The following is a 23,466-nucleotide window of genomic DNA, read 5'->3' as shown; positions in this document are numbered from 1 at the left end:
ATGCTATACTTTTAAAACTATTTTGAAAAACATTTTCTTATATAATTATAATATATGCAGCTGTTACAATCTCTTTGTATAACCTATTGACTGGAATATTAAATTGCATTGAAAATTTAAAAAGTCTTGCCACAAGACTAGTTCAAGAGATAGTTCACCCAAAAATAACAATTCATCATTTACTCTCATGTTGTTCCAAACCTGTTTGGCTTTCTTTCTTTTGTGGGATATAACAGAAGATATTTTGAAGAATGTTGGTAACAAAACATTAGACAGAATATTCATTTTTGTGCGAACTATCCCTTTAAGTTCACTGTAAATGTGATTAAAAATACTGTAACTTCAATCCAACTTTCCCCAATACCCATACTTAACTTTTAAACAAAAATCATGATGATGTTTGAAAAAAGTTCATTTCTATGCTATTTGCTAACTACCCAAATAAATATGTTATGCTAAGCACAAGAGGAATGTTTCAATATTTCATTGTCTTGTTTCTGAGCTGAAATTTGAAGGATAGGCTACCCTCAGACTTTTGAAGCGTACACTTGTGTTCTCTTTCGTGCAAAGGGGAAATTTAATAAGTGGTGCTTAAAGTGACAATTTATAAGCACAGGCCCATAATCAGGTGTTAAATCACTCACATATAGACACTTCCATCAAACACCGTAAATAACCCTTAAGTTAAATACTACTCTCTGGGTGATGACTAGGCAATCCACTCATATTCATTTTGTCTTCATAGCAGTTGTTCTCCATACTGCAGTAACCCAGCACTGCACAGTTTGGATATCTTCCCCAGAGCTGTTCAGTTTGTAGTCTTGAAACCTTGAAGGTTTTCGAGCCATAGGTACCATCTGAAATTTCTCATGCGTTTTTATAATGTTTGATTTGATTTACGAGTAGTATACAGTAGTTAACATTACTTGAAGAGACTTTCATGTTTTCTTTTACCCCATGAATTAAAAGGATGTGTTGTGCTCAACAGTTGTAGTCCGAATAGTAACTTCTAAGCAAGAGTTATGAATGGCTGACACTGTTAGTCACATGACAATGACAACATGGCAGATGTAGTACAGCCAGATAACATTCATACTCAGGGCCGTCGCTAGCAGGAAGAAAGATGGTGACAAATCTAGGGGCCCCAGACGTTTTTGGTGCTACCAAACATATGCATGAATGAATAGTTCACAATAATATTATTCACATGGATTTAGAAAATAGTTTTTAAGGTATAACTCTGTGTAATTAATATTTCACCCCTATTTCAAATATCATAGGAAAGCGTGGCGCGAACCCATAGGGAATTAGCCTACAAATTGACGTCAAGATTAAACTGCTCTATATAACCTTACTAGCAATAACTTCTTAATTAATAATATAAGTTTCAAGACCCGAATTTGTGTATTAGATAGGAGAAACATCCAAACTGTGCAGAGTTAGAGGACTTCAGGACCAGGACCTCGAATGCAGCCAAACAGAGGTTCAAAACTGATCAATATTCAAACTGCGTATATAGAAAATCAGTAACAATGCCACTGACTGAATTATAGTTTATAATGCAAAAATAGACCTAGATAACGCTTTTAAAGTCAAAATAATATTTCTCAACACAATATTACGGTATAACGAGAAAATTAAGTCGTTATAACAAGAAAACAACTCCCGTTATGTCGAGATCATGAGAAAATTAAGTCGTTATAACGAGAAAACAAGGAAAAAAATAACAATGCATGGCCGCTTAGAACTTCCGTAAGATAACGCTTTTAAAGTCAAAATAATATTTCTCAACACAATATTACGGTATAACAAGTTATACGATTGTAGTTTTTAATTAGGAAGTGCATTAAAGTTTAATTGACAAAGATATTTATATATTTGTGTTTATTTTGAAATTGCAATGACCTATACATTTAATAAAACCATCATACTTTTCTTAGTTTTCAGAGCAGTAATGTGAAGCACTGGAAACAGAAACAATGTATGAGCTTATGTGCAGTGCACTTGTTAAAAAAAGTATTTGAAAAGAATAAATCACTTTATCAAAAAAAAATAATTTTACACAATTTCCAGTTATTTAAGAAACAGGAGGCAAAAGTAAACATTTGATACACTCTTACTCTGCAGTTTAACCTTTTAACTGATGCTGTTCTTTTATCTCTGAAAACCTGATTTACTTTTATTCTGGTCTGGTCACATTTTAATAATGGATTATGCATCTAAGACCTAAATATTATCTATAAATAAAATAGAACTATATATACAAAACTATCTCATAAATCTCTGCAATTACAATATACATAGAATAGAACAAACCGAGGGATCATGAGTTATGCTATATTGGCTCTATGTAAACATACAAATGAAGAGTAAACTGTCCTTTGTGTCCATTTTTACACTTTTGACACTTTCAGTGGCTTTGAAATATGATCAGGTTTCTTGAAGCAGTTAATTTAAGGTTGTAGATTTTTTTCCCTCACATGTAACATGTCTGTAGGTTATATTGTATTAGCTAAGAATACAATATGTTGTAACATACTATGGAGGATTCGAACCATATCCAGAAAGCAAGTAAAAAAAAAAAGTGACTGGCTGAGGTTTTTGTTCTAAAAACAATTATAAGCAAATACAATTAAGTTCCACATCCCTTAAAATCTATTCCATATATACAGTAATACAGAATACAACAATGATATCTTCAGTGGTTTCAACACTGTGCATGAAACTCTCCTCGAGTCATCTAATTATCAGCTGATGGAGCTCGTTTCCTGGCACACTGCAACATCCTTCCCTTGATATTCTCTAGAGACGTTCTCTTGACATCATGAATTTTCATCTTGTGTTCGACGGAGGCTGTTCCATTTGAAGGAATCTCTGTTACAAACACAAGCGGGAACAGGAGCTTAAGCAGTGAATGCAATGTTCGAAAGAAACAGCTCCACAAAAAGAGCTGCAATGTGCAATATGAGTGCTCACATCACATCAGCCACATTCACACACTGTCAATGTTTGGTAAACTGCCCAGAATATAAAGCAGCATACAGGAGCAGATAGAATAATGCCTGTATAAACAGATAAGCAAAGTCAGTCCCATTGAGATAGCCTTCAGTAAAAGAAAGACAATTATGAATTAATAGATCATTCATATATAAGTAGAAAATGTATTATTTTTAATTACATTTATTTTATGTCATTTTATTATGATTTATTTATTATTAAAATTCAGCTTTGCCATCACAGGAACAAATTACATTTTAAATTTATTCAAATAGAAAACACTTACTTTGAAATTTAAATAATATTTCACAATATGACAAATTCAAATTTTGATCAAATAAATGTACCCTTGGTGAGCATAGGAGACTTATTTAAAAAAAAACTAAACTTTTGAGAAACACATACTGCAACTAAGGAACTTGCATTTAAAACTGGACCTTGATTCCTCTTTATTTAGAGAACCATATTTAGCACTCCAAACAGGACTGACAACTGTATTCTACTGCTGTGTGCAAAAAAGCACAAAAAACAATGAGACTCACTCCAAAAAGCCACACTTAAAAAAGAATAGTTCTTTTCATAAATCTTTTCTAATACAAACTCCAAAATATCCCTATAAAAGCACTATAAAAGTAGACAGCATCTTCATTTTTGGATGAACTGTTCCCTTAACACCGTTTATGGAAATACTACTAAACACGAGAGAGAATTTCCATCATTCACTGATTGCAGAGTCAAAGATCAAGTGTAGCACTAGTGGGTGTACCTATTCTCAATGCGAGGTTTGATGATGGGCTTGTAGAGCTCAGGGATCTTTCTCTCCAGCATGGGCCTCAGGTTCTCTCGCAGTTTGTTGTAGTTTTTCTTCATCTCCTGCTGGTACTCCTTCTGATCAGGAGTAATGAGTTGCTTGTTCTTCTCAATGGCCTCTCCACACCTGCAGGTATGCAATCACAACAGCATTAGCAACACAAAAAGCTCGGCAGAACACCAGATGATGAATAATAAGTGCAATTAGCTGCATTTGGACAGAACTAGTCAAATGAGTTTGTTGAGGAGACTCAACAGTAGGGTTGGGTATCGTTTGGGTTTTTTCCGATACCGGTGCCAAATGGATACTTTTAAAACGGTTCCGGTGCCTGAACCGATACTTATTACAAAATTAAAATACTTATTAAAAACATTCCCTCAAAAATGATGGATTGGCCATTAGCACTATAAACACATGATGTTGGTTTCATTCATACTGGACGCCAGAGGGCGCCCTCGCACAGAAAATCCACATATCCAGTCACAGAAGTAGCAGAACTCATGACCCTCCAGGAAATCCCTTATACAGTATGTTGGTTTTTTTCCAGTCTATGGGATAAAGGCATCACTATTATAGCTGTAACTGAGTAAACAGAACATATAAACGTATGATAAAACAAAGACAATAAACACTTGACTGCGGCAATATAGTTGATCTGTGTTATTCAAGCCATCTCTGGTATTTTCATAATAATTAAGTATATTTATAATCCATTGCTAATCGATGTATTCTTTTTAAAGTAGCCTATGGAACATATTTTCTGCCTCATTCTGTGACAAGAAGCCACATCAGATCACAAAAAGAAGCATTTGACTGGTATTGTGGAGTAAAAAGGTTATAATGTTCTCTTTTGTTGGACAACAGGTTTAGAAATGTGAATACAAGGGAAGTTTAGCTTTAGGCATTTTAATTTAAGCATGTTTGGCTTAGTTAACGGAAGGCTACCTGCTGCCATCAGAGCAAGTGTAATTACTGCATTCACGTGCTCCTCGGATGCTCTCATTTCCCGAGTTGTGCTTTTAAGTCAGAATGTGAAAACAACATGGACACTCTCGTTACTACAAAGATGTGTTGGATTTGTATTATTAGAGCTTTCCGACTTGAGTTCACGTGCATTTTGTCAGTCAGGAAATTATTTTCACGTGCGGTGCCGGTGATGATGCTTCTTACATCCGTTTCGGAGAACCAGAGGACAAATATTTCAATCGATCGCTCAGGCATGGCACCGAAATGAGGCACCGAAATCTGCGTTCGGATTTGGTTCTAGTACATACTGGTTACATAGGTACCGGTGCCATATTGGTACCGGGTTTCGGTACCCAACCCTACTCAACAGTTAGTTTTATTCCCCAGAAGCTCTCGTTCAAAGGCAAAAAGCCACAAAGGGAACATTGAGGAACATAAAACTGTTTCTTTTTCCTAAATGAATTTTAAATTGTTCTAGATCTTTCAAAATATGTATTTTGAGAATTAGGAGGCTAAAACGTCTTGGCATAAATAACGGTAACTTGGCTAAAGAAGGATTGTGCCAGGCTGGATGGATTATGGAGAAAAATAAACATATTTTAAATGACAGTAAATATTTGTCTGCATGCTGGCATCAATCAAAGCCCAGAATCCAACATGAGCTATTCCGTCTGTAAAAAGCAAAGTTGTATACATCCTGGGAAAACTCACTGTATTCAAAAACTTCATTCGTTTCGAGTCTTGGTTTAAACATTATGATGATTATGCAAAACAAATGCAGCTGGGTGACATTAAGATGGTTTTCTCCGCTTGCGGAAAAGCCCCTCGGGTGTCTTACATCCAAGTATTTCAGCGAACTTTCTAATAAAGAACTTTAAACAAACCAATCACTATAAAATAAAATACTTCTATATTTCCTTTGATCCTCTGATGGAAAACTTGCTTCATTCGATCACACGTCACTAAAAAGATCAAGTTGATATCTCTTTTCCATTGGAAGCGGCCACTCACCGCAGTATGAACTCTTTGAAACACAAACGCAGTTTGTTGTGATGACGGAAGAGCTTGGGGTCTGCTGGGATTTCATTCAAGAAGACCTGGGCCACCTCCAATGGACCCTGCAGAGATACACAGAATGAGAAAAGGAAAGAAAAGGCCCCCCCTCTCTCCCACAGTGCCAGTGGAGAAAATTAATGCTTCATCCATTGGAGGCCACAAGGTAAAGTCAACACATAAGGGAAAGATCATGAATAAGTCTTTGTGTGAGTGATGTCACCGTGGAGCCAGGAGCAGAGGCATTGCCGCGCACTTTTTATGTAGTTTCTCCAAAGGGCATTTATCATATAACCGCAGCCATATCCAGAGGACTTGGATATGTTTTAAACTTGATTAGTGTTGTAAACTGTCACAACTGTCACTATAAATAGAGATGCTGGGAGCATCAGTATGAATCCCTGCAACCCTAAGATTTACATTACTCTTCTATACTGTCCTTAAGTATTCAAAAACCACACCGGAGATCTGCAGTAGAACAGGCATGGAGGGAGACTGGGTGGCTGGATAAGGGATGGAGCCAGTGTTAATGTCAAGGGATCAAAGTTTGGTTGGTTAGCTAGGGTCTGTTAGCCCCTGCTGGTAGATGCGGTAATTACATCATTTGGACCCCAAAAACTATCTTTCCTCATTGATTTTAACTGTTTTTTTTTTTGTTTGTTTTTTAACAAAAAATACAATTGTTAAAAAGTTTGGGGGTCAGTATAATTTTTTTTTATATGTTTTTGAAAGAAGTCTCTTATGCTCACTTTGGCTGCGTTTATTTTTACAGTAAAAATGGTAATATTGTGAAATATTATTATAATATAACTGTTTTCTATTTGAATATTTTTTAAAATGTAATTTATTCCTGTGATAGCAAAGCTGAATTTTCAGCAGCCAATACTCCAGTCACATGATCCTTCAGAAATCATTCTAAGGACACATTTATTATTATTATCAATGTTGAAAACAGTTGTGGCTCTTAATATTTTTATATATAATATTTTGTGCCATATATATTTTTGTGTAACTGTAATACATTTTTTCTTTGATAAATAGAAATGAAAAAAGTAACAGCATTTATTTGAAATAGAAATCTTTTGTAACATTATACATGTCAATGCATCCTTGCTATTTTTTAAATTATTTTGTAAAACAAAAAAGTAAATAATTTTTTTTATTTTACAAAATAATTATTCAAATAATGTCAAAATGTTAATATACTATTACTATATGATATCGTTAATAGATATTTTACCAGTGCCTAAGCGTTCATTTAGGAGGGCTCTTAAAAATTTGAAATAGACATAAAATTATATTTTCAGCTTAAAAATATAATTTTTAAGTCAGCTTCCTTTCACGTTTCACAGCTCAGAATAGTTGCTAGTGAAGGGTACAAGTGTGCATTAATTTCAGACCTGATTGACGGTGGCTGTGACAGATCCCTGCAGAACCATCTGAAGCATCACAGCATCCGGCTTCTCTCTGTGTGTGGCTTCAGCCAGCTCTCTAGTCTTCTTCTGCATGTCCTCAATGGCCACCTCAATGGGAGTGAGGTCAAACTGAAAACAGGTGGGGACTGATTGAGTAAGCAGTCATTTAGACGCCTTAACAAACTACCACTGCAGATGAAGCAGACGAGGGGGGGTATTTTCCCTGGATTGTCATTACCTCCTCCTTCTGAATGACGTTGATCCGTGTCTTGATGTAGGGGAAGGCATGCATGGTGGTTAGGATGGTTTTCCGCTTGTATTGTTCGTTGAGTTCCCCTCGGGGCCGCCCACTCTTTGTGAACGGCGTAGTGTACATGAAGCGACGAAGGTTGAAGTTCTTCTCAAAATTGGTGAGGCGGTCTTTCATCTCATAGTCATCAAAGTAAGGCTCCACAAAGGTAATCTGTATGTACGCCTGATGTGAAACAAGAAAATCACTGAGACTTAAAGGAAACATAAATCGCTGAGGGTAACATTAGTTGAATGAGACATTTGAGATTTGAGTGTAGAGGCAGTCGACGGCCTTTCAAGCTAATGAGGGTGTCACACAAATCGTACTGAAGATTGCTTTTGATTGTAATTGTGTTTACATTGGCACAACACTTGATGAGAAGTACCTTGTTGGGATTCAGCTTCTTCCTGTCTACTGGTGTGGAATCTTTAATCATTTCCAAAACTCCATCTCCGAAACACTGACTGTAAAAGTTCTGGAAAATTACAAGACAAAGTGACAAATGTGTAAGTCACGTATAATATCAAAGCAAATTTCAGACCATTATAGCGCTGCCTAAAAGCATCAAAACCTGAAAACTGAAACCTTAAGAAAAACCTTCAAACTTCAAATTCATCTTCATCACAAATGCAGTTCAAAACTTCACAGTGTTCCAGAGAAATTTCACCTCGAGCCGGTGGGATATCTCCGGTAAATGGGTAATTCCTGGCTCTTTGTAGATAAATTCTTGCTCATCCAGGTCTCCAAATTTAGAGCCATAAAATCCCACGCGGAAGTAGGTTCCAAACATCCTCTTGTGACCCTGAAAAAGGAAAAATAAACATTTAGTTAAAAGACAGTAGTTGCTACATAATGACACATGATTTCAGGTTCAAATTTATATGAAAGTCACCATTTTTTGTGTTTTAAAACTTATTTTAATGTAATGACTTCACAAAGTAAAAATTAGTTTTTGAAGTTGTAAATGAAGATTATTAGAGTGTTTTACAAGATAAAAACTATTTCAGTCTTTCTACTTCAAAATGTCATGTTTAACTCAATGTGTTACTTGCTGATGCTTTGTAATTATTTGTGAAAGCTACTAGCAGTTTTCCACACCATTTTTTTTCAGTACACTACCTTATTTTGCTGTGGTGTGACAAATAACTTGTTAAAATTACAAATATTCTACATAGTGTCTTAATTAATGCTCATCAATTAGTGCTCATATTAGTGTTCATAAACCTTAATGTATAATAGCTATTTAAAAAAATAGCAAAATGCCGTTTAACATCGTTTTATATGAAGTATAGCATGTCACAGCACATTAACTTCCCTATTTCTATCTAACTGCCCACATACATATAGATTATGATCACATTAGGCAGCTTCTTCCTGCCTGGCAGAGGCATGTAGGAGGACATGTCATTTGTATGCTTTACCTTTTGAATGATGTTCTCAAAAGCCCTTTGGAGCTTGTCATGTGTGGAAGCGAGCCTCCGGAAATCTCTGTGGGCCTCCAGTATAGGCACGATTACCTTGTACACCTCATTAACCGCCTCGTACAACCCGCCCTGTAAGTGAACAATGGTAAGAAGCAATGAACAGTAATATATTATATATATAGCTACATAACTTTCATTTTAATGTTTTAAATTTTTTTTAAATAAAAACGTATTATTATTATTCTTTTTAATGATTATTATTAGAATACATATGAAATATTACATTATTACAATTGAATTAATATATACATTTAAGTTTTATTTTTTTAATAATAAAAAATAACAAATAATAGTAAATATTATTACTATTATTACTGATTTTTCTTTTTAATTATTCTTATTATTAAAAATAGTTTATATAATGAAGAATTGGAAGTATCATGCTACAGAAAAAATATGAAGTAGCATTAAAGAAGATAGGCTGCTAATTTGAATGTCGTTGGCGCATTGCTCCACGGATAACTCACATTGCTGAATAGCTCAGCAGCCTGTTCCAGAAGCCCAACTAGGCCATTTTCCGTGAAGGAGCGTCCCGAGCAAACCCCATCCTCGTCTGGAGACAATATGTCGTCTGAGACTGCAGACTCCTCCAGCACGTTAGGAGAGATGCTCTGGTGGAGGGAGACAATTATTTACCACAGTCAGACAAGGATGTCATTTACACCGAACCGAGCAGCCGAGACATAATTCACGCCTACTGTTGTTTTTTCGGAAAGGGAGCCGATTCAAGCGTTTCCTACTCATGATAATAACTCACTTGAAAGGTGACGCTGCCCACAGGCAAGTATTTGTGATCCTCCAGCATGCTGAGATATTCAGCCACCAGGGCCGCGGCATGGACCAGACACATGGCTGACTCTGTAAAGCACTTCCTGCTGTTGTGCTTCTCTGCCATGTTTTGGAGCCAGGTTAGACGCAGGTCTGGAGATGTCTGGTAACCCTTTGCGATCCTGGAGCCAAAGTAAACCATTGGTTAATGCTCCAAGGAAATAAATAAAATTGTGTTTCTAATATCAAAGCATCTGTGGATTGGCAATATTCGTTCAAGTTATTACACATGTGAGGCACACTGCAGGGCTCAAATGTGCCACATGGTTACCATGGTAAGTCTAAAAACAGTAGACAAACAGTAGAAACCACAGCGAAAATGGGAAGCAGAGAAGAAAACCACAGGCCTGGGATCCAAAATGCAGATGCAGACTCTGTTTTAGCTGCAGGAGAATATGTGTGTACCTATACATGAGGTCCATGAGCATCTCAGGATCTTTCTGGAACTCTTTCATCTTGACTGTGTCTGAGAGGATGCTGTTTAGATTCCTCAAGAGTTCATCCACCTGTGGAGACAGAAACCAGTAAGGTAATTAATTAAAACTGATGTTTAGTATGCTTATTGTTTGGGCTGGATGTCTAAAGGTCTAAACTTTAGGCCAAAGTGTTACCTGTGAGGGCAGCTGTGTAGACTGCATTTCCGTGTCTTCTTCCGCATACAACAGGATAGTTCTGAAAGAGCGGCGTAGGTACTCCTCGTGGATGTCTGAAGACTTGCCCACCAACGAAGCCAAAGACATTGTCACCTGCATCTTGACTCTGGAGAAATTCTGCAAGAACAAACAAGGTGTCAAAAGGTTTGGCTTCTCCTAGTAGATGCTCTAACTAAAAAAAAAAACGTTTTTCTCCTTCACACAAAACATATTACTTCAGAAGACATGAAATACAACATCGTATGGACCACTTTTACTATGTTTTTATGTGCTTTTTTGTCATTTTTGGAGCTGAAACAAGCAGCATGAACATTGTGTCCACATGATCGGAAGCTTTTTTTGGGTGAACTATCCCTTTAATTTCAAGTCTTGCTCCAAAGTTTGAATGTTCAAAGCATCATGATAATGAGGTTTCCCATTTAGAAAACAGCCCTTCCCCTAGCAGTTCCTGTCAACCAGAGCCATGTCATTTATCTGGGTTGGCCCTGCTGAGGTTATTGAAGGTTACATTGTCAGATACAGGTGTTAGGCTGTGAACGGAAACGCCACACTGCCAGGCGCGGTCGGCCATTGCCGTCATAGTCTCAGATCATTGATTCCAAGGGAGGCTTGAACCAGAGGCTGAAAATGCTCCATCCATCTTGCTTAGCATCAGGAAACTGCAAAATGATCCCCCATTAACCCCTGTATAACTGCCAATGGATCATTTCAATGGCACCATTATGTTAAATTGAGCGTATGTGCGAAGCATCTCTGGACGTCGCCAATCTCGCATCTAGGTCAGTTTTGCCATGAAGAACGGCTCGACATCGACACCTCTGAGAAGATTAATTCTGAATTAGTGCTGAAACCTCACTTCACTGTTTTCACCGTTTAATCTAATGTGAGAAACGGCCTTAGGAAACATAAAAACACAAAGCGTAGACTAGAGGGGTAAAAGACGGTCTGCCGGCTAAAAGAAATCAACATGACTTATTCAAGGTTACACTAAGGACAGGCCCGACTGCTGGAACCTTTTACAAACCAAACAAGCAAACAAACAGACAGACAGGGAGAGAAATCCATCCTTTGCCCATCAAAGATGAATGAGATGGCAAACAACATGGCCATCTGGTAGGGGAGGGCTGAGGGGGGTGCGAAATTGAGTAAAGAGAGGAAATACTCCAGTCATCAGCCTGGTGCACACAGAGGGACGGCCGGCGAGCAGCGACAGGCTCATGTTATCAGGCGACAGACAGACAAAGAGAAGAATAAGCTTATAGAGGGCATTGTCAATGTTACGTCTGCATCATGTTATCGCAGCAAAGACATTCAGGTGGAAGTGTTTTCATTCGTTTAGCAATAAAGGTGTTGAGTGATATGGTGTCTTACACTAGCAGAGCTGTAGCTGTATCTCATGATCAGGTACAGAGTAGCACAAGCCTGACTCCTGTTGCCATCCACACAGATGCTGCAGTAATGAAGAACCTTCTGACACAGGTCTGCACACTGCTCGGCCTCCTCCTCGAACAACAGGTCACCAAACTGAAAAATAGTATTGTATCAGTCATATAATTCAATATTATAGATATTACAAAAAAAGACTGGGGTTGGTTGGTACAGTTTTCATTCTTTGTTAAATATCTCTCTAGGTGCAAATGAATTAAAAGCTTAGGCTCTTGGGTGCTAAACAGACATTCAATCACATTTTGTTAATTCAGGACTACATTTATGCAATTGTGCTAAGCAACTCCAATATAGAAAGGAAAAGAAACAGAAAAGGAGAAATTTGTGTCATTTAATTATTTCTACAACTAATATGATGCCGATACTGTATACACTAATGTTCAAAAGTTTGGAGTTGGCAAGATTTTTTTATGTTTTTAAAAGAAGTGTCTTATGCTGACCAAGGCTGCATTTAATTGATCAAAAATACAGTAAAACAGTAATATTGTGAACTGTGAATATTCATGTGATGGCAAAGCTGAATTTTCAGTCATTACGCCAGTCTTCAGTGTCACATGATCCTTCAGAAATCATTCTAATATGCTGATTTACTACTCAAGAAACATTTCTTATTATTAACAACGTTTACAAAAAGTTTAATATGGTCGTGAATTTTTTTTTTTCAGGATTGTTTGATGAATAGAAAAGTTCAAGACTGTTTTTTTTTTCATTTTTGTTTAATTATATATTTTTTATTTCATAAATATCCACAAGACTGGGGTCAAAAATCACCTATTTAAAAATATGGAGTGGATTAGACCAATTCGGATTGGTGGACCACTAATCTGAATATTGAGGAAGGTGCAGGTCTCCCCTCAATACCTACAGTGTTTAATGCCTTTTAATATAGTTGTTGAATGCAAAATTCAATTTCAGCACATTTTGGCACCTTTTTGTACTGTCAGCCGAAACGAATGTACATGGCACACACATGGTCAGTACCTTAACTATGAGAGCCCGTAGGGTGCTGAAACAGTGTGACAGGAAGGTGGTGCTCTGATTACAGGTGAGAGAGTGCAGCAGAACTTTCAACACTCCACCAACCACATTATCCTTACAGTCGGCCAGAGGAACTGCCTGGAAATAGAACACAAAGCAAAAACATTATTTCATGCTAAAATGTCTAAATATTATTTGGGTCCACTGTAAGAGTTCTCTGTTACCTGTACGATCATCTCCAGCAGGTCAAGGACTATGAGGTTGGTCTCAGTTGCCAGGTTACCACTGATTATGACCTCCTGATCCAGCTCTGCTTTGGATCTGAGGAAACAACAATAACAAGACATTAAGCAAAACAACAACAAAAAAAGCTCAATTTTAGCTGTAGATTAGGGCCGTGGAGAACTAGAACAAACTATAAATGAGAAGTGCCACAGGTTAAATGGATGTGAACCATGAAATGATGGTACTATTTTACGCTCACTTGTCCTGCCTGTCGTTTGTCTGGCGCCACTGTGTAAGGTCTTTCCTCCAGCGTAGGTTTTCTCTCTGTCCCAGCGTCCGGTCGTTACCTTGCACAACACACAGCCAACACACCGAGACGGGACATATTTAGAAAATATCTAAACAAAGGAATTCTGCGGACTGTAAACATGTAAAATTAGACAGCATTTTACGAGAAATTAAAAATAATTTTAGTGCATTGTGGAAAACAAATAATATATTATTCATTGCGCCAACAGTAACTGTCCCCTCTACAGTTAAAGGAATAGTTTTGTCATTATTTATTCATCCGCATGTGGTTTCAAAAATCCATATGATGTGCTTTATTCTGTATTGAACAAAAGGTTACTTGTTTTAAATATCCTGCAACATATAATGAAAGTGCCAAAATGACACCATAACTGTATTGTGTCTTCCTTGTCCAGATTTGCAGTTAAAAACAACTAAATAAATACTACCTTTCCGCACACAATGTTATCATGTGGCATTAAAAAAATTGAGTGCATGTATTTATTTCTATTTAAAAATATAAATAAATAAATAAATAAATAACCAATGGCTCATTTTCATCAAAAGACCCTTGGCAGGTCACCTTTAAAAAAAACTCTCAGTAATAAAATAACAGAGAACAAATTCTACTTAATATATCATACATACACATACATATCTTGCCAGAGCCAAAAAGAAATATAAAAAGTACATCATAATCAACATCAAAAATCATCAAAATAAGACTTAAAATGGCCTGAAAACATGATCAGTGGGAGTTTTTAGTGAGTAATCAGCTTGGTCAAATTTAAAGTAAATCTCTGTGTCTGTCATCAACTTTTAACCTAACAGGGAAGTTGTGGCCTAATGGTTAGAGAGTCAGACTCGTAACCCCAACTGCTCCCCGGGCGCCGCAGCAAAAATGGCTGCCCACTGCTCCGGGTGTGTGTTCACGGTGTGTGTGTGCACTTTGGATGGGTTAAATGCAGAGCACTAATTCCAAGTATGGGTCACCATACTTGGCCACATGTCACGTCACTTTCACTTTCACTTAAAAAGAATAGCTGAACATAAGTTCACAAATAAAATATATTGTTTAAATTGTTACTGCCTTCAGTTATTATTTTGGAATAAATGTAAAATGCTTAAAAACACTAACTTGATGAGATTTTCTGGTAGTGTAAGTAATTTAAAAAGTTTATTTAACCAAGAACATGTGACTGGGACAGAAATTTACATTTGATTTTGAATTTACATTTGGAGGACTTTGCCTCCTCCTTTCAGAACACCACTGATATATATATATTCATTTAATATTAATTTATTTAAAATAATATATATTAGAATAAATATACTTTTTAATGTGATTTTCTTGTGATTTTTTCAGTCCCATGGAAAAATTATCTTTTTTTTTTAATCTACCCACTGTATTCCATGGAAGAAAGAAAGTCACACAGTTCGGCGCAACATGAAAGTCAGTAAATGATGACAGAATTTCCATTTTCGGGTGAACTATTCCTTTAAAGGCTAAGATAGGAAGTAAAACATGAGATGCAGCTCACCTCCCACCCTTTTCATCATTTGTCCTCTGGCTCCGATTCCTCCCAACAGAGCCTCCTCCAGACGCACCTTAGCCTGCTGAGACTTCTGCAGGGCCTGGGTGCTCACCTTGTCAGAACTCTGCTTCCCCTACACACACACAATACATTATGTGAAAATGTTCTAATGACATCAGAAAGACCATCCAGGAGACGTCTTCCTGTCCAAATCAAAGTACATCCTGTCACTGTGACTTCAAGCACTTCTTGAAGGTCACTGAATGATGCTGCAGTGACTGAAGTGTTTTTACCCTGTACTCAAAGCAGGAGATGCAGATGGTGAGGAGTTCCAGCAGACGGCTCAGCTGAGATAAAGGCATGTCCACAGTCCAGCGCTGGACCAGATTCTGGTCTGCATTCTTGATAATCCACAGGAAACACATGAGCAGATTGCGACTGGTCTCTGCTGTCAACATGTTGGTAGTTTTCCCCGTCTGGACAAAAAGACAAAGAATGTTCAAATGAGAATTACTGTTTCTTTGGAATATGTCAGATAAATAGACATGTATCCAGACACATTACAATTCTCTCTAGAATACTTAATTATGATTGGTCAGTTACTGTACAGTCAAATATATTGTATGCTAAACTGTATACTCTCATATCACTCCCAGTGTCGTTTTGTTTAATTTGAAGTTCTACATTACTAAAGCCATAACTGAAATCAAAATAAATTGAAGCTGAATATAGAAATAAAAAATATAAATAATAATAATAATAATAAAAATGACAAAAGCACAAACAATTACTAAAATGTAAACTAAAATTCAAGTGAAACCTAATTATATAAAAATAAAACTATTTTGAAATATTAATAAAAAGTATCATATATGATACTAAAATTACATTGATCAGTCCACAGGCTTTTTTATATAATAAAATTATTTAAATATTTAGTTTCCATTTATTTATCATGTAAATTACATTAATTATAATATAATATAATATAACATAATATAATAATAATATTTCATACCACAGAGGCCATAGAGACCAGTGCATTTCTCGCTAAAGTGTTGAAAGGATTTCCAGCGATTGCCATGGCAACAGACTGATTGATGGGGGTGATGCTGTCAGGATCTTCCTCAGGCCCACCAGATTTGCCTTTACTGCCACGCGAGTCAGATACTGTGAAGACAATATTTACTCACTCACACATATAAACCATAGATCTGAAAAGCATTATCCATTTCAAACTACCATCATGCACCACCAAAGAGCCATAATCCAGCACTTTGGCCCACTGGCTAAAAGCAACTATCAAGTCTAACTGACCCCTTGTCCAAATACCCACACTTGCGGTCTTGAGTCACTTGAGAGCTCATGCGCTCGACAGGAAGTAAGTGCACAAGACTGTGCCAGGTCTTAAAAACGCCAAAGCGCAGTGCCCTTAACGCACACTAAATCCACACTATCTTAGTGTATCCCATCATGCATCGTGTTCTGGAAATAAATTGTGAGACTTTTTGCCGAGATCTTGCGAGAGGTCACGGAAACCTTTCCAATGTATGTTAAATATTAATAATAATTAGATATTACATATAATTTGGTAGTAAAACAAAGAGTTGCATGTTTTATTGGTGCAAATGAGTAGTGGTGATATTTATTTTGTACAACATTTGCAACTGCTTTTTATCACTTAATTAGAAGCACCACAAAATTAAATTGTGTCATCTGTTATAGAGACTACTGAACAGACATTTAGAAGTTGATTTTAAAATGCAAAGTATTGAAAATAAAAATAAAGCTCTGTAAACACTTGCATTTTTACAACACTATAATGTGTCCCATCAGGTAATGAAAAGTTCTACACACACTTCATGCTCACTTGAACACTTGGACCAAATACAGGAAATACGTCATACAAGTAGTCAAGTGGTCAAGTGCAAAGACCGCAAGTGTGGGTATTTGGACAAGGGACCAGATTAACAACGTGACTTGTGTAAGGCAGTACCTGTGAAGTCAAGGTAATTGATGGAGTCAATGATGATGCCCACTAGAGGGAGGTAGAGAGCAGCAATCTTAGCCTTGACCTCTGGCCTTGAGCAGCGCTGGTCCAGATCATGAGCGCACAATAAGCTGTATGTGGCACTGATGGCCTTTTGTTGTACTCTCCCCCTGCGTATACACACATTAATTAATAACGTTTGATAAATGCACTCTTGAAAAATGTACTAAACCCTTTAGTGGCACACATTAAATGTGACCGACCCCTCTGACTCCATGTCCAGTGCAGTGCTGAGTTCGGTCAGCAGCAGTCCGGTCAAGTAATGCCGCTGCTTAAAGTCTTGCGACAGATCAAACATGGCTGTGATCTTATGGTCCTGAAAACTGCACGAGCTGGAGGTCTGGTGACAGGGACAAAGATTTTGTCTAGATACTCATTGTTTCCAAATACTGCGAGTATTAGACGAGGCGTAACACAGACACAACACAGCAGAATGATGTTGTTTCTTCATTGACCTGTGAGGAGGTGGAGGGTGACGGGGAGGCGGGGGCAGACGCAGGGCTGCTGAAGAACAGGCTGAGATTGAGGTAGTGCTCGTGACTGCACAGGACCCTCAAAAACTCCAACCTCATACTGATCAAAGTCGACATGTTCACACTCTTCGCTGCCATCTGAGAGAGAGAGAGGGGGAGAATTTAATTATATTTTTACTTCTGTCTGAGTCAATGTGCAGTAGTTTATGCATATGTTCTTAATATGGCACTCATGCAGGTGGTGCAGGTTTTAGTCTTAGCCTGTTCACTATATATCTGTTTATTATAAATAAATAAATAAATAAATAAATACAGTAAATGTACTGAATATATAGCTAGGTAATTAGTTGATTAATTAGTTTAATAGTAAAAATATTAATTAGTGGTGCTCAAGCAAGTCGGTGCAGGTTTGAGATCTGGCTTGCAATATATCTTGATCCCATTCCTTCTCTCTCTTTTAACAATTTCCTGTTCCGTTTCCTGTATCTGTGTAGTATGTATGTATAAATAAATACATTTTTAATTTAATATACTAGTCAATTAGTTATATATTGATCATAAAATTAATGAGTGTTCTAGGAACGTGATAACATTCACCCCTTTCACCTAATATTTGTCTAGAGCAACAAAATATATTTATATGTACATTAAAAAAAAAAAAAGTTACATAATAATGTTAAAAAATTGAATGGTGACATTATTGTTGGATTTTTTTGACTCCAGTTTATGGAATATGTTAAAAATTTTTGTTTGCGCAAATACCCATCAGATTTTCTAAACATTTAGTTAATAAAATATTATATTGTTTTGTTCATTCATATATTTGTTTCATATAAATAATTTTTCTGTATTCACGCTGAAATATTACTCTGCTTTACTTCAAAAGTCATGCCTAAAAAGGTTCATGCTGGAAAAGCTTGTGATGTTCACTGAACCGATTATTTGTGAATGATGTCTTTCTATTAAGACAATCATTAGTAAATGAGATGAGCTGCAGGACCTGGTTGCAGTAATTCTTCACCAGCTGGAACACAAAGCCTCGGTCCATCAGAGACATCAGGTCATACAGGAAGAAAGCCAGGCTGATGTTAACCTTCTCTGCCTGCTCCAGTTCCTGAAGACAAATAAACACACACATCTCTTCTCATTAGCACTGACAAATAACATTCCTCCAGAAGACCTAACCTCTTGTTTGTCTCATGTGCTCCATGTTTACTGAGTTACCAAACAGTTCTTGGATTAGATTATGATCTGTTCAGATGGATTCAATCACCTTTTGTTGTTTTACTAAAATGTTTCCGATCTCAGCAGTCACCACGTTGACAATAGTGGTGATGTCATCTTTGAAACGATCCGAAAATCTATTCCTTCGAGGGACTGCCTTCTTATCCAGCTGAGACACATGCTGGCTCATGCTCTTCACCTGGAGTGTGTACGTACAGACAATGAGAATTAGGGGGAAAAAAGCTCATACACAACATCTACAGAACATCTTATATGTGAAACTTCAAAGACAGCCAAAGCTGATTTGCTCAGCAACATGTACATATTCAATCACCACCAACTTACAAGAAGTTCAAAGAAGAACCAGGCGTATTTGTAGACGTTCTCTCTGCAGACTCCAGTGCTGACCACCATCTGAAGAGCCAGCTCCTCATGAAACAACTACAAAGACAGATGGATTTTCTTATTAAAGGGGAGGTCTAATGCTATTTCATGCATTCAGATTTATTTACGCTGTTAAAGAGTTGGATTCTCATGCTAAACATGGCCAAACATGGCCAAAAAGTATTTCTGTGCCAAATATACTCCTTCAGGGTTTGTATAAGTTTCTGAAAGTTTTTTTTCCGAGTATGGCTCTTCATGACATTATAAAGGGCAGAATTCCTTGCCCAGGATGCACAGGACTTGCTCAAGAAGGATATGTCATTTTGTTTTTAGACCACGAAATCAACAATGTCACCAAAGAAGGGTGTTTTTGGTTGTGAGGGAAGGATAACCTTGCTCAGCTTCCCAAAGAACTCAGCATTAAGCAGTTTGTTTCTCCGGGGCAGCAACGGAGTTGTGCAAGTGTGTTTGTTTGTTCTCAGCATTTCGGTGATGAATGCTTTATAAACAAATTAAATCAAATTTAAGCCAACAAAGTTTTTGTTCCTGTTTTATTTATGTCGACGTCACAGCTTGCAGACAATCACTACTCAAAAGCTTCACATGCTCGCGATTTTTTAGCTCCGCCTGTGGCACGCATCCAGGAGCTCGACTGTTTTCAGAGAGAAGCGTAAAGCTGTATCTTTCTTTTATAAATCTGATCAAACTAAAGACTCTGCACATATTTTACAAGATCTGGGACTCCTTCCTACGGTTTTTAGATCAGAATGGACTGGCTCTTGAGTAATACTAAATAATGTGATCATGCCCAAGTTTTTAATGACAGTTGACAGCGTGTTAATGTGTGAACTGTGTTTATGACTCATTTTAACATCTTTTGTTTTTCATTGGTAATTACATATGCTGAACTGTCATTTTCTTAATGTATTTTACAATAATGGCCAAATGGAGTTTGGTTACTGTTACAGTATATACAGTATGTAATCCCTTTTCTTAATGTTTGGAAACAATAAAAAGTATCTAAACAAAAAACTAAAGACTCTTCAGAGATATGAAAGATGCAATACTACTCTATAGGTACTCCAGATTAACATGAGATTGGCCGAAACTGTGTGTGTTATGTCCCTTTTAAGAAACACAACCTCTGCTGAAATGACAGACATCTTAGGTAACGAAGTGGCAAGTCAACCTTTCTGTTCGTGGGCCGTGTGCTTCCCGTGGAGCTTTGTGAAGTATTGGAGACGTTTCCAGCTGCTGTCATGCGACTGCCAGGAAGATTTAAACCCTGGTGGAAACCAAAAATGTGGGAAAAATAAGAAAAAATGCCAAGTGTGTGAATATGTGCATGTAAAAAGACCGTGCACCCTTCCGAATAGAAATGAGAATACTTTTTAAAATTTGAATTTTGAAGGAATTGTGTTTTTATTGTTAACTAAAACTATTAACTATTATTATTATTTAACTAATGAACTATTATAATTTTCATTATTTGAAAAAAAAAAAACTGTAATAAAAAATAAACTGCTCTTCCTACCATGAATTTTGTTCAACCCAAGAATGATATTGCATTTGTCTATTTATTAATCGAAAAAGCTTAAATAAAATATAAATATTAGATGGAAAACCCTAAACTTAAACAAAAATGAGAAATGTTGCCTGAAATGAAATAAGTGTAAATAAGTGTAAATAAGTGTAATGTAAAAATAAGTGTAAGTCGAAGTACAAAAATGACTATAAATAAATGAAAATAAATAGATATATTTCAATATAATATAAAATATAATATATAATTCTTAAATATTTAATAAATGACATACATTTAATTAAATTGTAATTCAGTATATTTCTCTTCCTATCACTCTATTTTAACATTCTGTGGCCAATTCAAATTTCAATTCAAACTCATGAATTTTGTCCAGCCCACGTATAATGTTGCATTAGTGTGTATGTACCTTTCCTAGAATGTTAGAGACCTCTGTGTCCTCTGGGCTCTGCGGTGCTGGTATATCAGGGTTGCTGGTGGAACGAATCCGTGACTGGAGCAGCATGAAGCCGACCGTGTTAGCCGTGGCGCGAGTCAGAGTGCTGTATCGGCTCTCTGGGTGAGCCATCAGACCTCCTGTGCCTGGTAAAGACAACAACAGAGTAAGTCCCAAAGCCACTAAAAACTAAAAGCAATTACATCATTGGTGTTAGGATGATGTCACAACCCTACTGTACCTGTGGTGTGGATTTCATGTTGTGCATCTGGCAAGCGGAACACAAAGTACAGGTATGTTGCTAGGAGACAGTTTCTGCCCTGATGGTCCTTTGCCAGCTCCTGACTGTTGTGAAGGCTATTGACAACCGACACCACTGACTCAAATGCAATCTGGGCCAGATTTGCTGCACAAAACAAGATTAAAACTCTGTAAAGCCAGCTGACAATCCCGAACATGTATACTTGCCTACGCAGTATGCAAAGATCAGTACATCAAATCAGTATGATGTGCGAATGTACTTGTATGCTAAAAACATGACTTTTTGTCTTTCCAGTGAGTGTAATACAAAAGCTAAAGCTCTTCCTGTATGAAACGCACCAGTCTGTCCAGCGATGACCATGGGCTGCATGATGAGACGGAAGAGCTTGTCGAGGACCTGATGGAGAAAAAGCACCAGCGGCTCCAAACCGGAGGACGACAGCGAGATGATGCTGAGCTTCAGCTCGTGCTCAAACATGTTTTCAGAAATTTTCTCATCTCCCACTCGGATAGGGAATGTGGTCTTGCCCTCCAGGGCGTGACACAGAGTAAAGAAACGCTCCAAGTGACTGTCCTGTGATTGAATAAAAAGAATTGGTAACAGCCATTTCATTTAATGAATATTCATAAATAAACGTTCCATTACATAACACTGCATAATATTATTAAAAATTTTTGAAATGTCACCTATAGAAACTGGTATTTAATTTACTTTATAATAGGTTTCAGATAATATAATATAATATAATATAATATAATATAAAACAGTATTATTTATTAATTAAATAATTAATTTAATACCTTCAATAAAATAAATAATAAGTATTTATTCATACTTTTGTTTTTATATTTTCAGTTTTCATTTTAATTTTAGCTATTGATGACTTTTAGCTTTTTGAGCTTTTTATAATTTTGTGCTTTTGTAATTTTGATTAGTTTTATTTAAATAATTATTTATATAATTTATTTTTCTTTTAGTTTTAGTAATATTAGTACTTAAACTTTGGCTAGGTTGTCAAAGCAACATTGCTAAATTTCTAGTTTTTTTTAAGTGTAAGTTTTCATATAATAATTCAGTACATTCTTCTTCCAGCCATTCCATTTCCTGTAGGGTTAGTCAATTTAGTTCAAATCAATATATTTTACACTATTTAAAACTAGTATGATACTTAAAATCCTGCTGAAAAGACCAGCTTTGACCAGGCTCAGTCTAGTTTTTGCTGGTCTGATGCTGGTTTAGCTGATGGCCGTCCACCATGGTCTTTCACTGATTGACCATAGATCTTGCTATTTAACCTAGGTAAGAAGCGATGCTGGAAGCATCAGCACACCAGAATACAAAACACAACATACGCTGGTCTTTCCAGCTGGGAAGTAAGATCTGAGAGTGTTTGGCACCTGTGTTTGAACTGAGGACACAGCTTGTAGCTCAAGGTTGAACAGTCCCTTATGATTCTCCATCCACTTAACAGGAGGTACCTGAGCTGGCAGTTTCTGAAGGCACATAAAAGACCCAAATTTACAGAATATACACTATATTCAAACAAATGAACACACAAAGCCACACAAGAATCATTGAATCTGTGCCCAAATGAGACATAAATGTAAGGTTCCAAAATTATATGATTGGTATCCAAAAAAAGGCAGATGTGAAATGGTTGACTGTACCTCTGGGGAATGCAGGGAATAGTTCCCGGGAAGTTTGTCCAGAATGATTGGCAGACACTGCTGCCCAGTCTGCAGCCTGTCATTGTTCAGCATGGGTAACCACTGCAGGGAAGGAAGTGAAGTCATGACCCTTACAGTTATGTCTCTGCTTGTTTGTGAAGAATCACTGAAACACTCTCTAGCGTATGTAAGATTTTTACAGTTGTGCTGCTTAATATTTTTGTGGACACTGATACATTTGACACATGATTCAAAAGAACAGCATCTATTTGAAATAATTTGTAACATTATGAAAGTCTTTACTGTCACTTTTGATCATTTTATGGCATCCTTGATGTATAAAAGTATTAATTGCTTTAAAAAAAAAAAAGAAAAAGAAAAAACTGATCCCAAACTTTTGAACAGCACTGTACACACACTCACTCACACACTCTCACACACTCTCTCACACTCTCT

The 23,466-nt window shown here is 36.7% G+C and overlaps 1 protein-coding gene across 2 annotated transcripts in view; it reads right to left on the bottom strand.

Annotated features, from left to right (window-relative positions):
• Nucleotides 1–1,888: 1,888 nt before the first annotated feature.
• LOC107689272 (dedicator of cytokinesis protein 8) overlaps nt 1,889–23,466 on the bottom strand; it is a 44,567-nt gene continuing 22,989 nt past the window's right edge. For both annotated transcript variants that reach the window (XM_016487217.1, XM_016487218.1), the window contains 31 exons: nt 23,011–23,112; nt 22,741–22,836; nt 21,682–21,916; nt 21,323–21,487; nt 21,055–21,227; nt 20,292–20,387; nt 19,064–19,159; nt 18,768–18,917; nt 18,495–18,608; nt 17,477–17,632; nt 17,225–17,361; nt 16,968–17,131; nt 15,990–16,141; nt 15,265–15,447; nt 14,978–15,104; nt 13,408–13,495; nt 13,148–13,244; nt 12,927–13,061; nt 11,871–12,023; nt 10,458–10,616; nt 10,252–10,352; nt 9,776–9,968; nt 9,486–9,629; nt 8,956–9,087; nt 8,202–8,336; nt 7,920–8,009; nt 7,481–7,717; nt 7,228–7,371; nt 5,786–5,892; nt 3,764–3,934; nt 1,889–2,874 (listed from right to left, as the gene is read on the bottom strand). In XM_016487217.1, the coding sequence (XP_016342703.1) occupies nt 2,823–2,874; nt 3,764–3,934; nt 5,786–5,892; nt 7,228–7,371; nt 7,481–7,717; nt 7,920–8,009; nt 8,202–8,336; nt 8,956–9,087; nt 9,486–9,629; nt 9,776–9,968; nt 10,252–10,352; nt 10,458–10,616; nt 11,871–12,023; nt 12,927–13,061; nt 13,148–13,244; nt 13,408–13,495; nt 14,978–15,104; nt 15,265–15,447; nt 15,990–16,141; nt 16,968–17,131; nt 17,225–17,361; nt 17,477–17,632; nt 18,495–18,608; nt 18,768–18,917; nt 19,064–19,159; nt 20,292–20,387; nt 21,055–21,227; nt 21,323–21,487; nt 21,682–21,916; nt 22,741–22,836; nt 23,011–23,112 (4,284 nt within the window). In that variant the 3' untranslated portion in view covers nt 1,889–2,822. The remainder of the gene's footprint in view (nt 2,875–3,763; nt 3,935–5,785; nt 5,893–7,227; nt 7,372–7,480; nt 7,718–7,919; nt 8,010–8,201; nt 8,337–8,955; nt 9,088–9,485; nt 9,630–9,775; nt 9,969–10,251; nt 10,353–10,457; nt 10,617–11,870; nt 12,024–12,926; nt 13,062–13,147; nt 13,245–13,407; nt 13,496–14,977; nt 15,105–15,264; nt 15,448–15,989; nt 16,142–16,967; nt 17,132–17,224; nt 17,362–17,476; nt 17,633–18,494; nt 18,609–18,767; nt 18,918–19,063; nt 19,160–20,291; nt 20,388–21,054; nt 21,228–21,322; nt 21,488–21,681; nt 21,917–22,740; nt 22,837–23,010; nt 23,113–23,466) is intronic.

The sequence above is a fragment of the Sinocyclocheilus anshuiensis genome, unplaced genomic scaffold (genome assembly GCF_001515605.1).
Source record: "Sinocyclocheilus anshuiensis isolate Anshui unplaced genomic scaffold, SAMN03320099.WGS_v1.1 scaffold1255, whole genome shotgun sequence".
Lineage (NCBI taxonomy): Eukaryota > Metazoa > Chordata > Actinopteri > Cypriniformes > Cyprinidae > Sinocyclocheilus > Sinocyclocheilus anshuiensis.
This window is presented reverse-complemented; position numbering and strand designations above follow the sequence as displayed.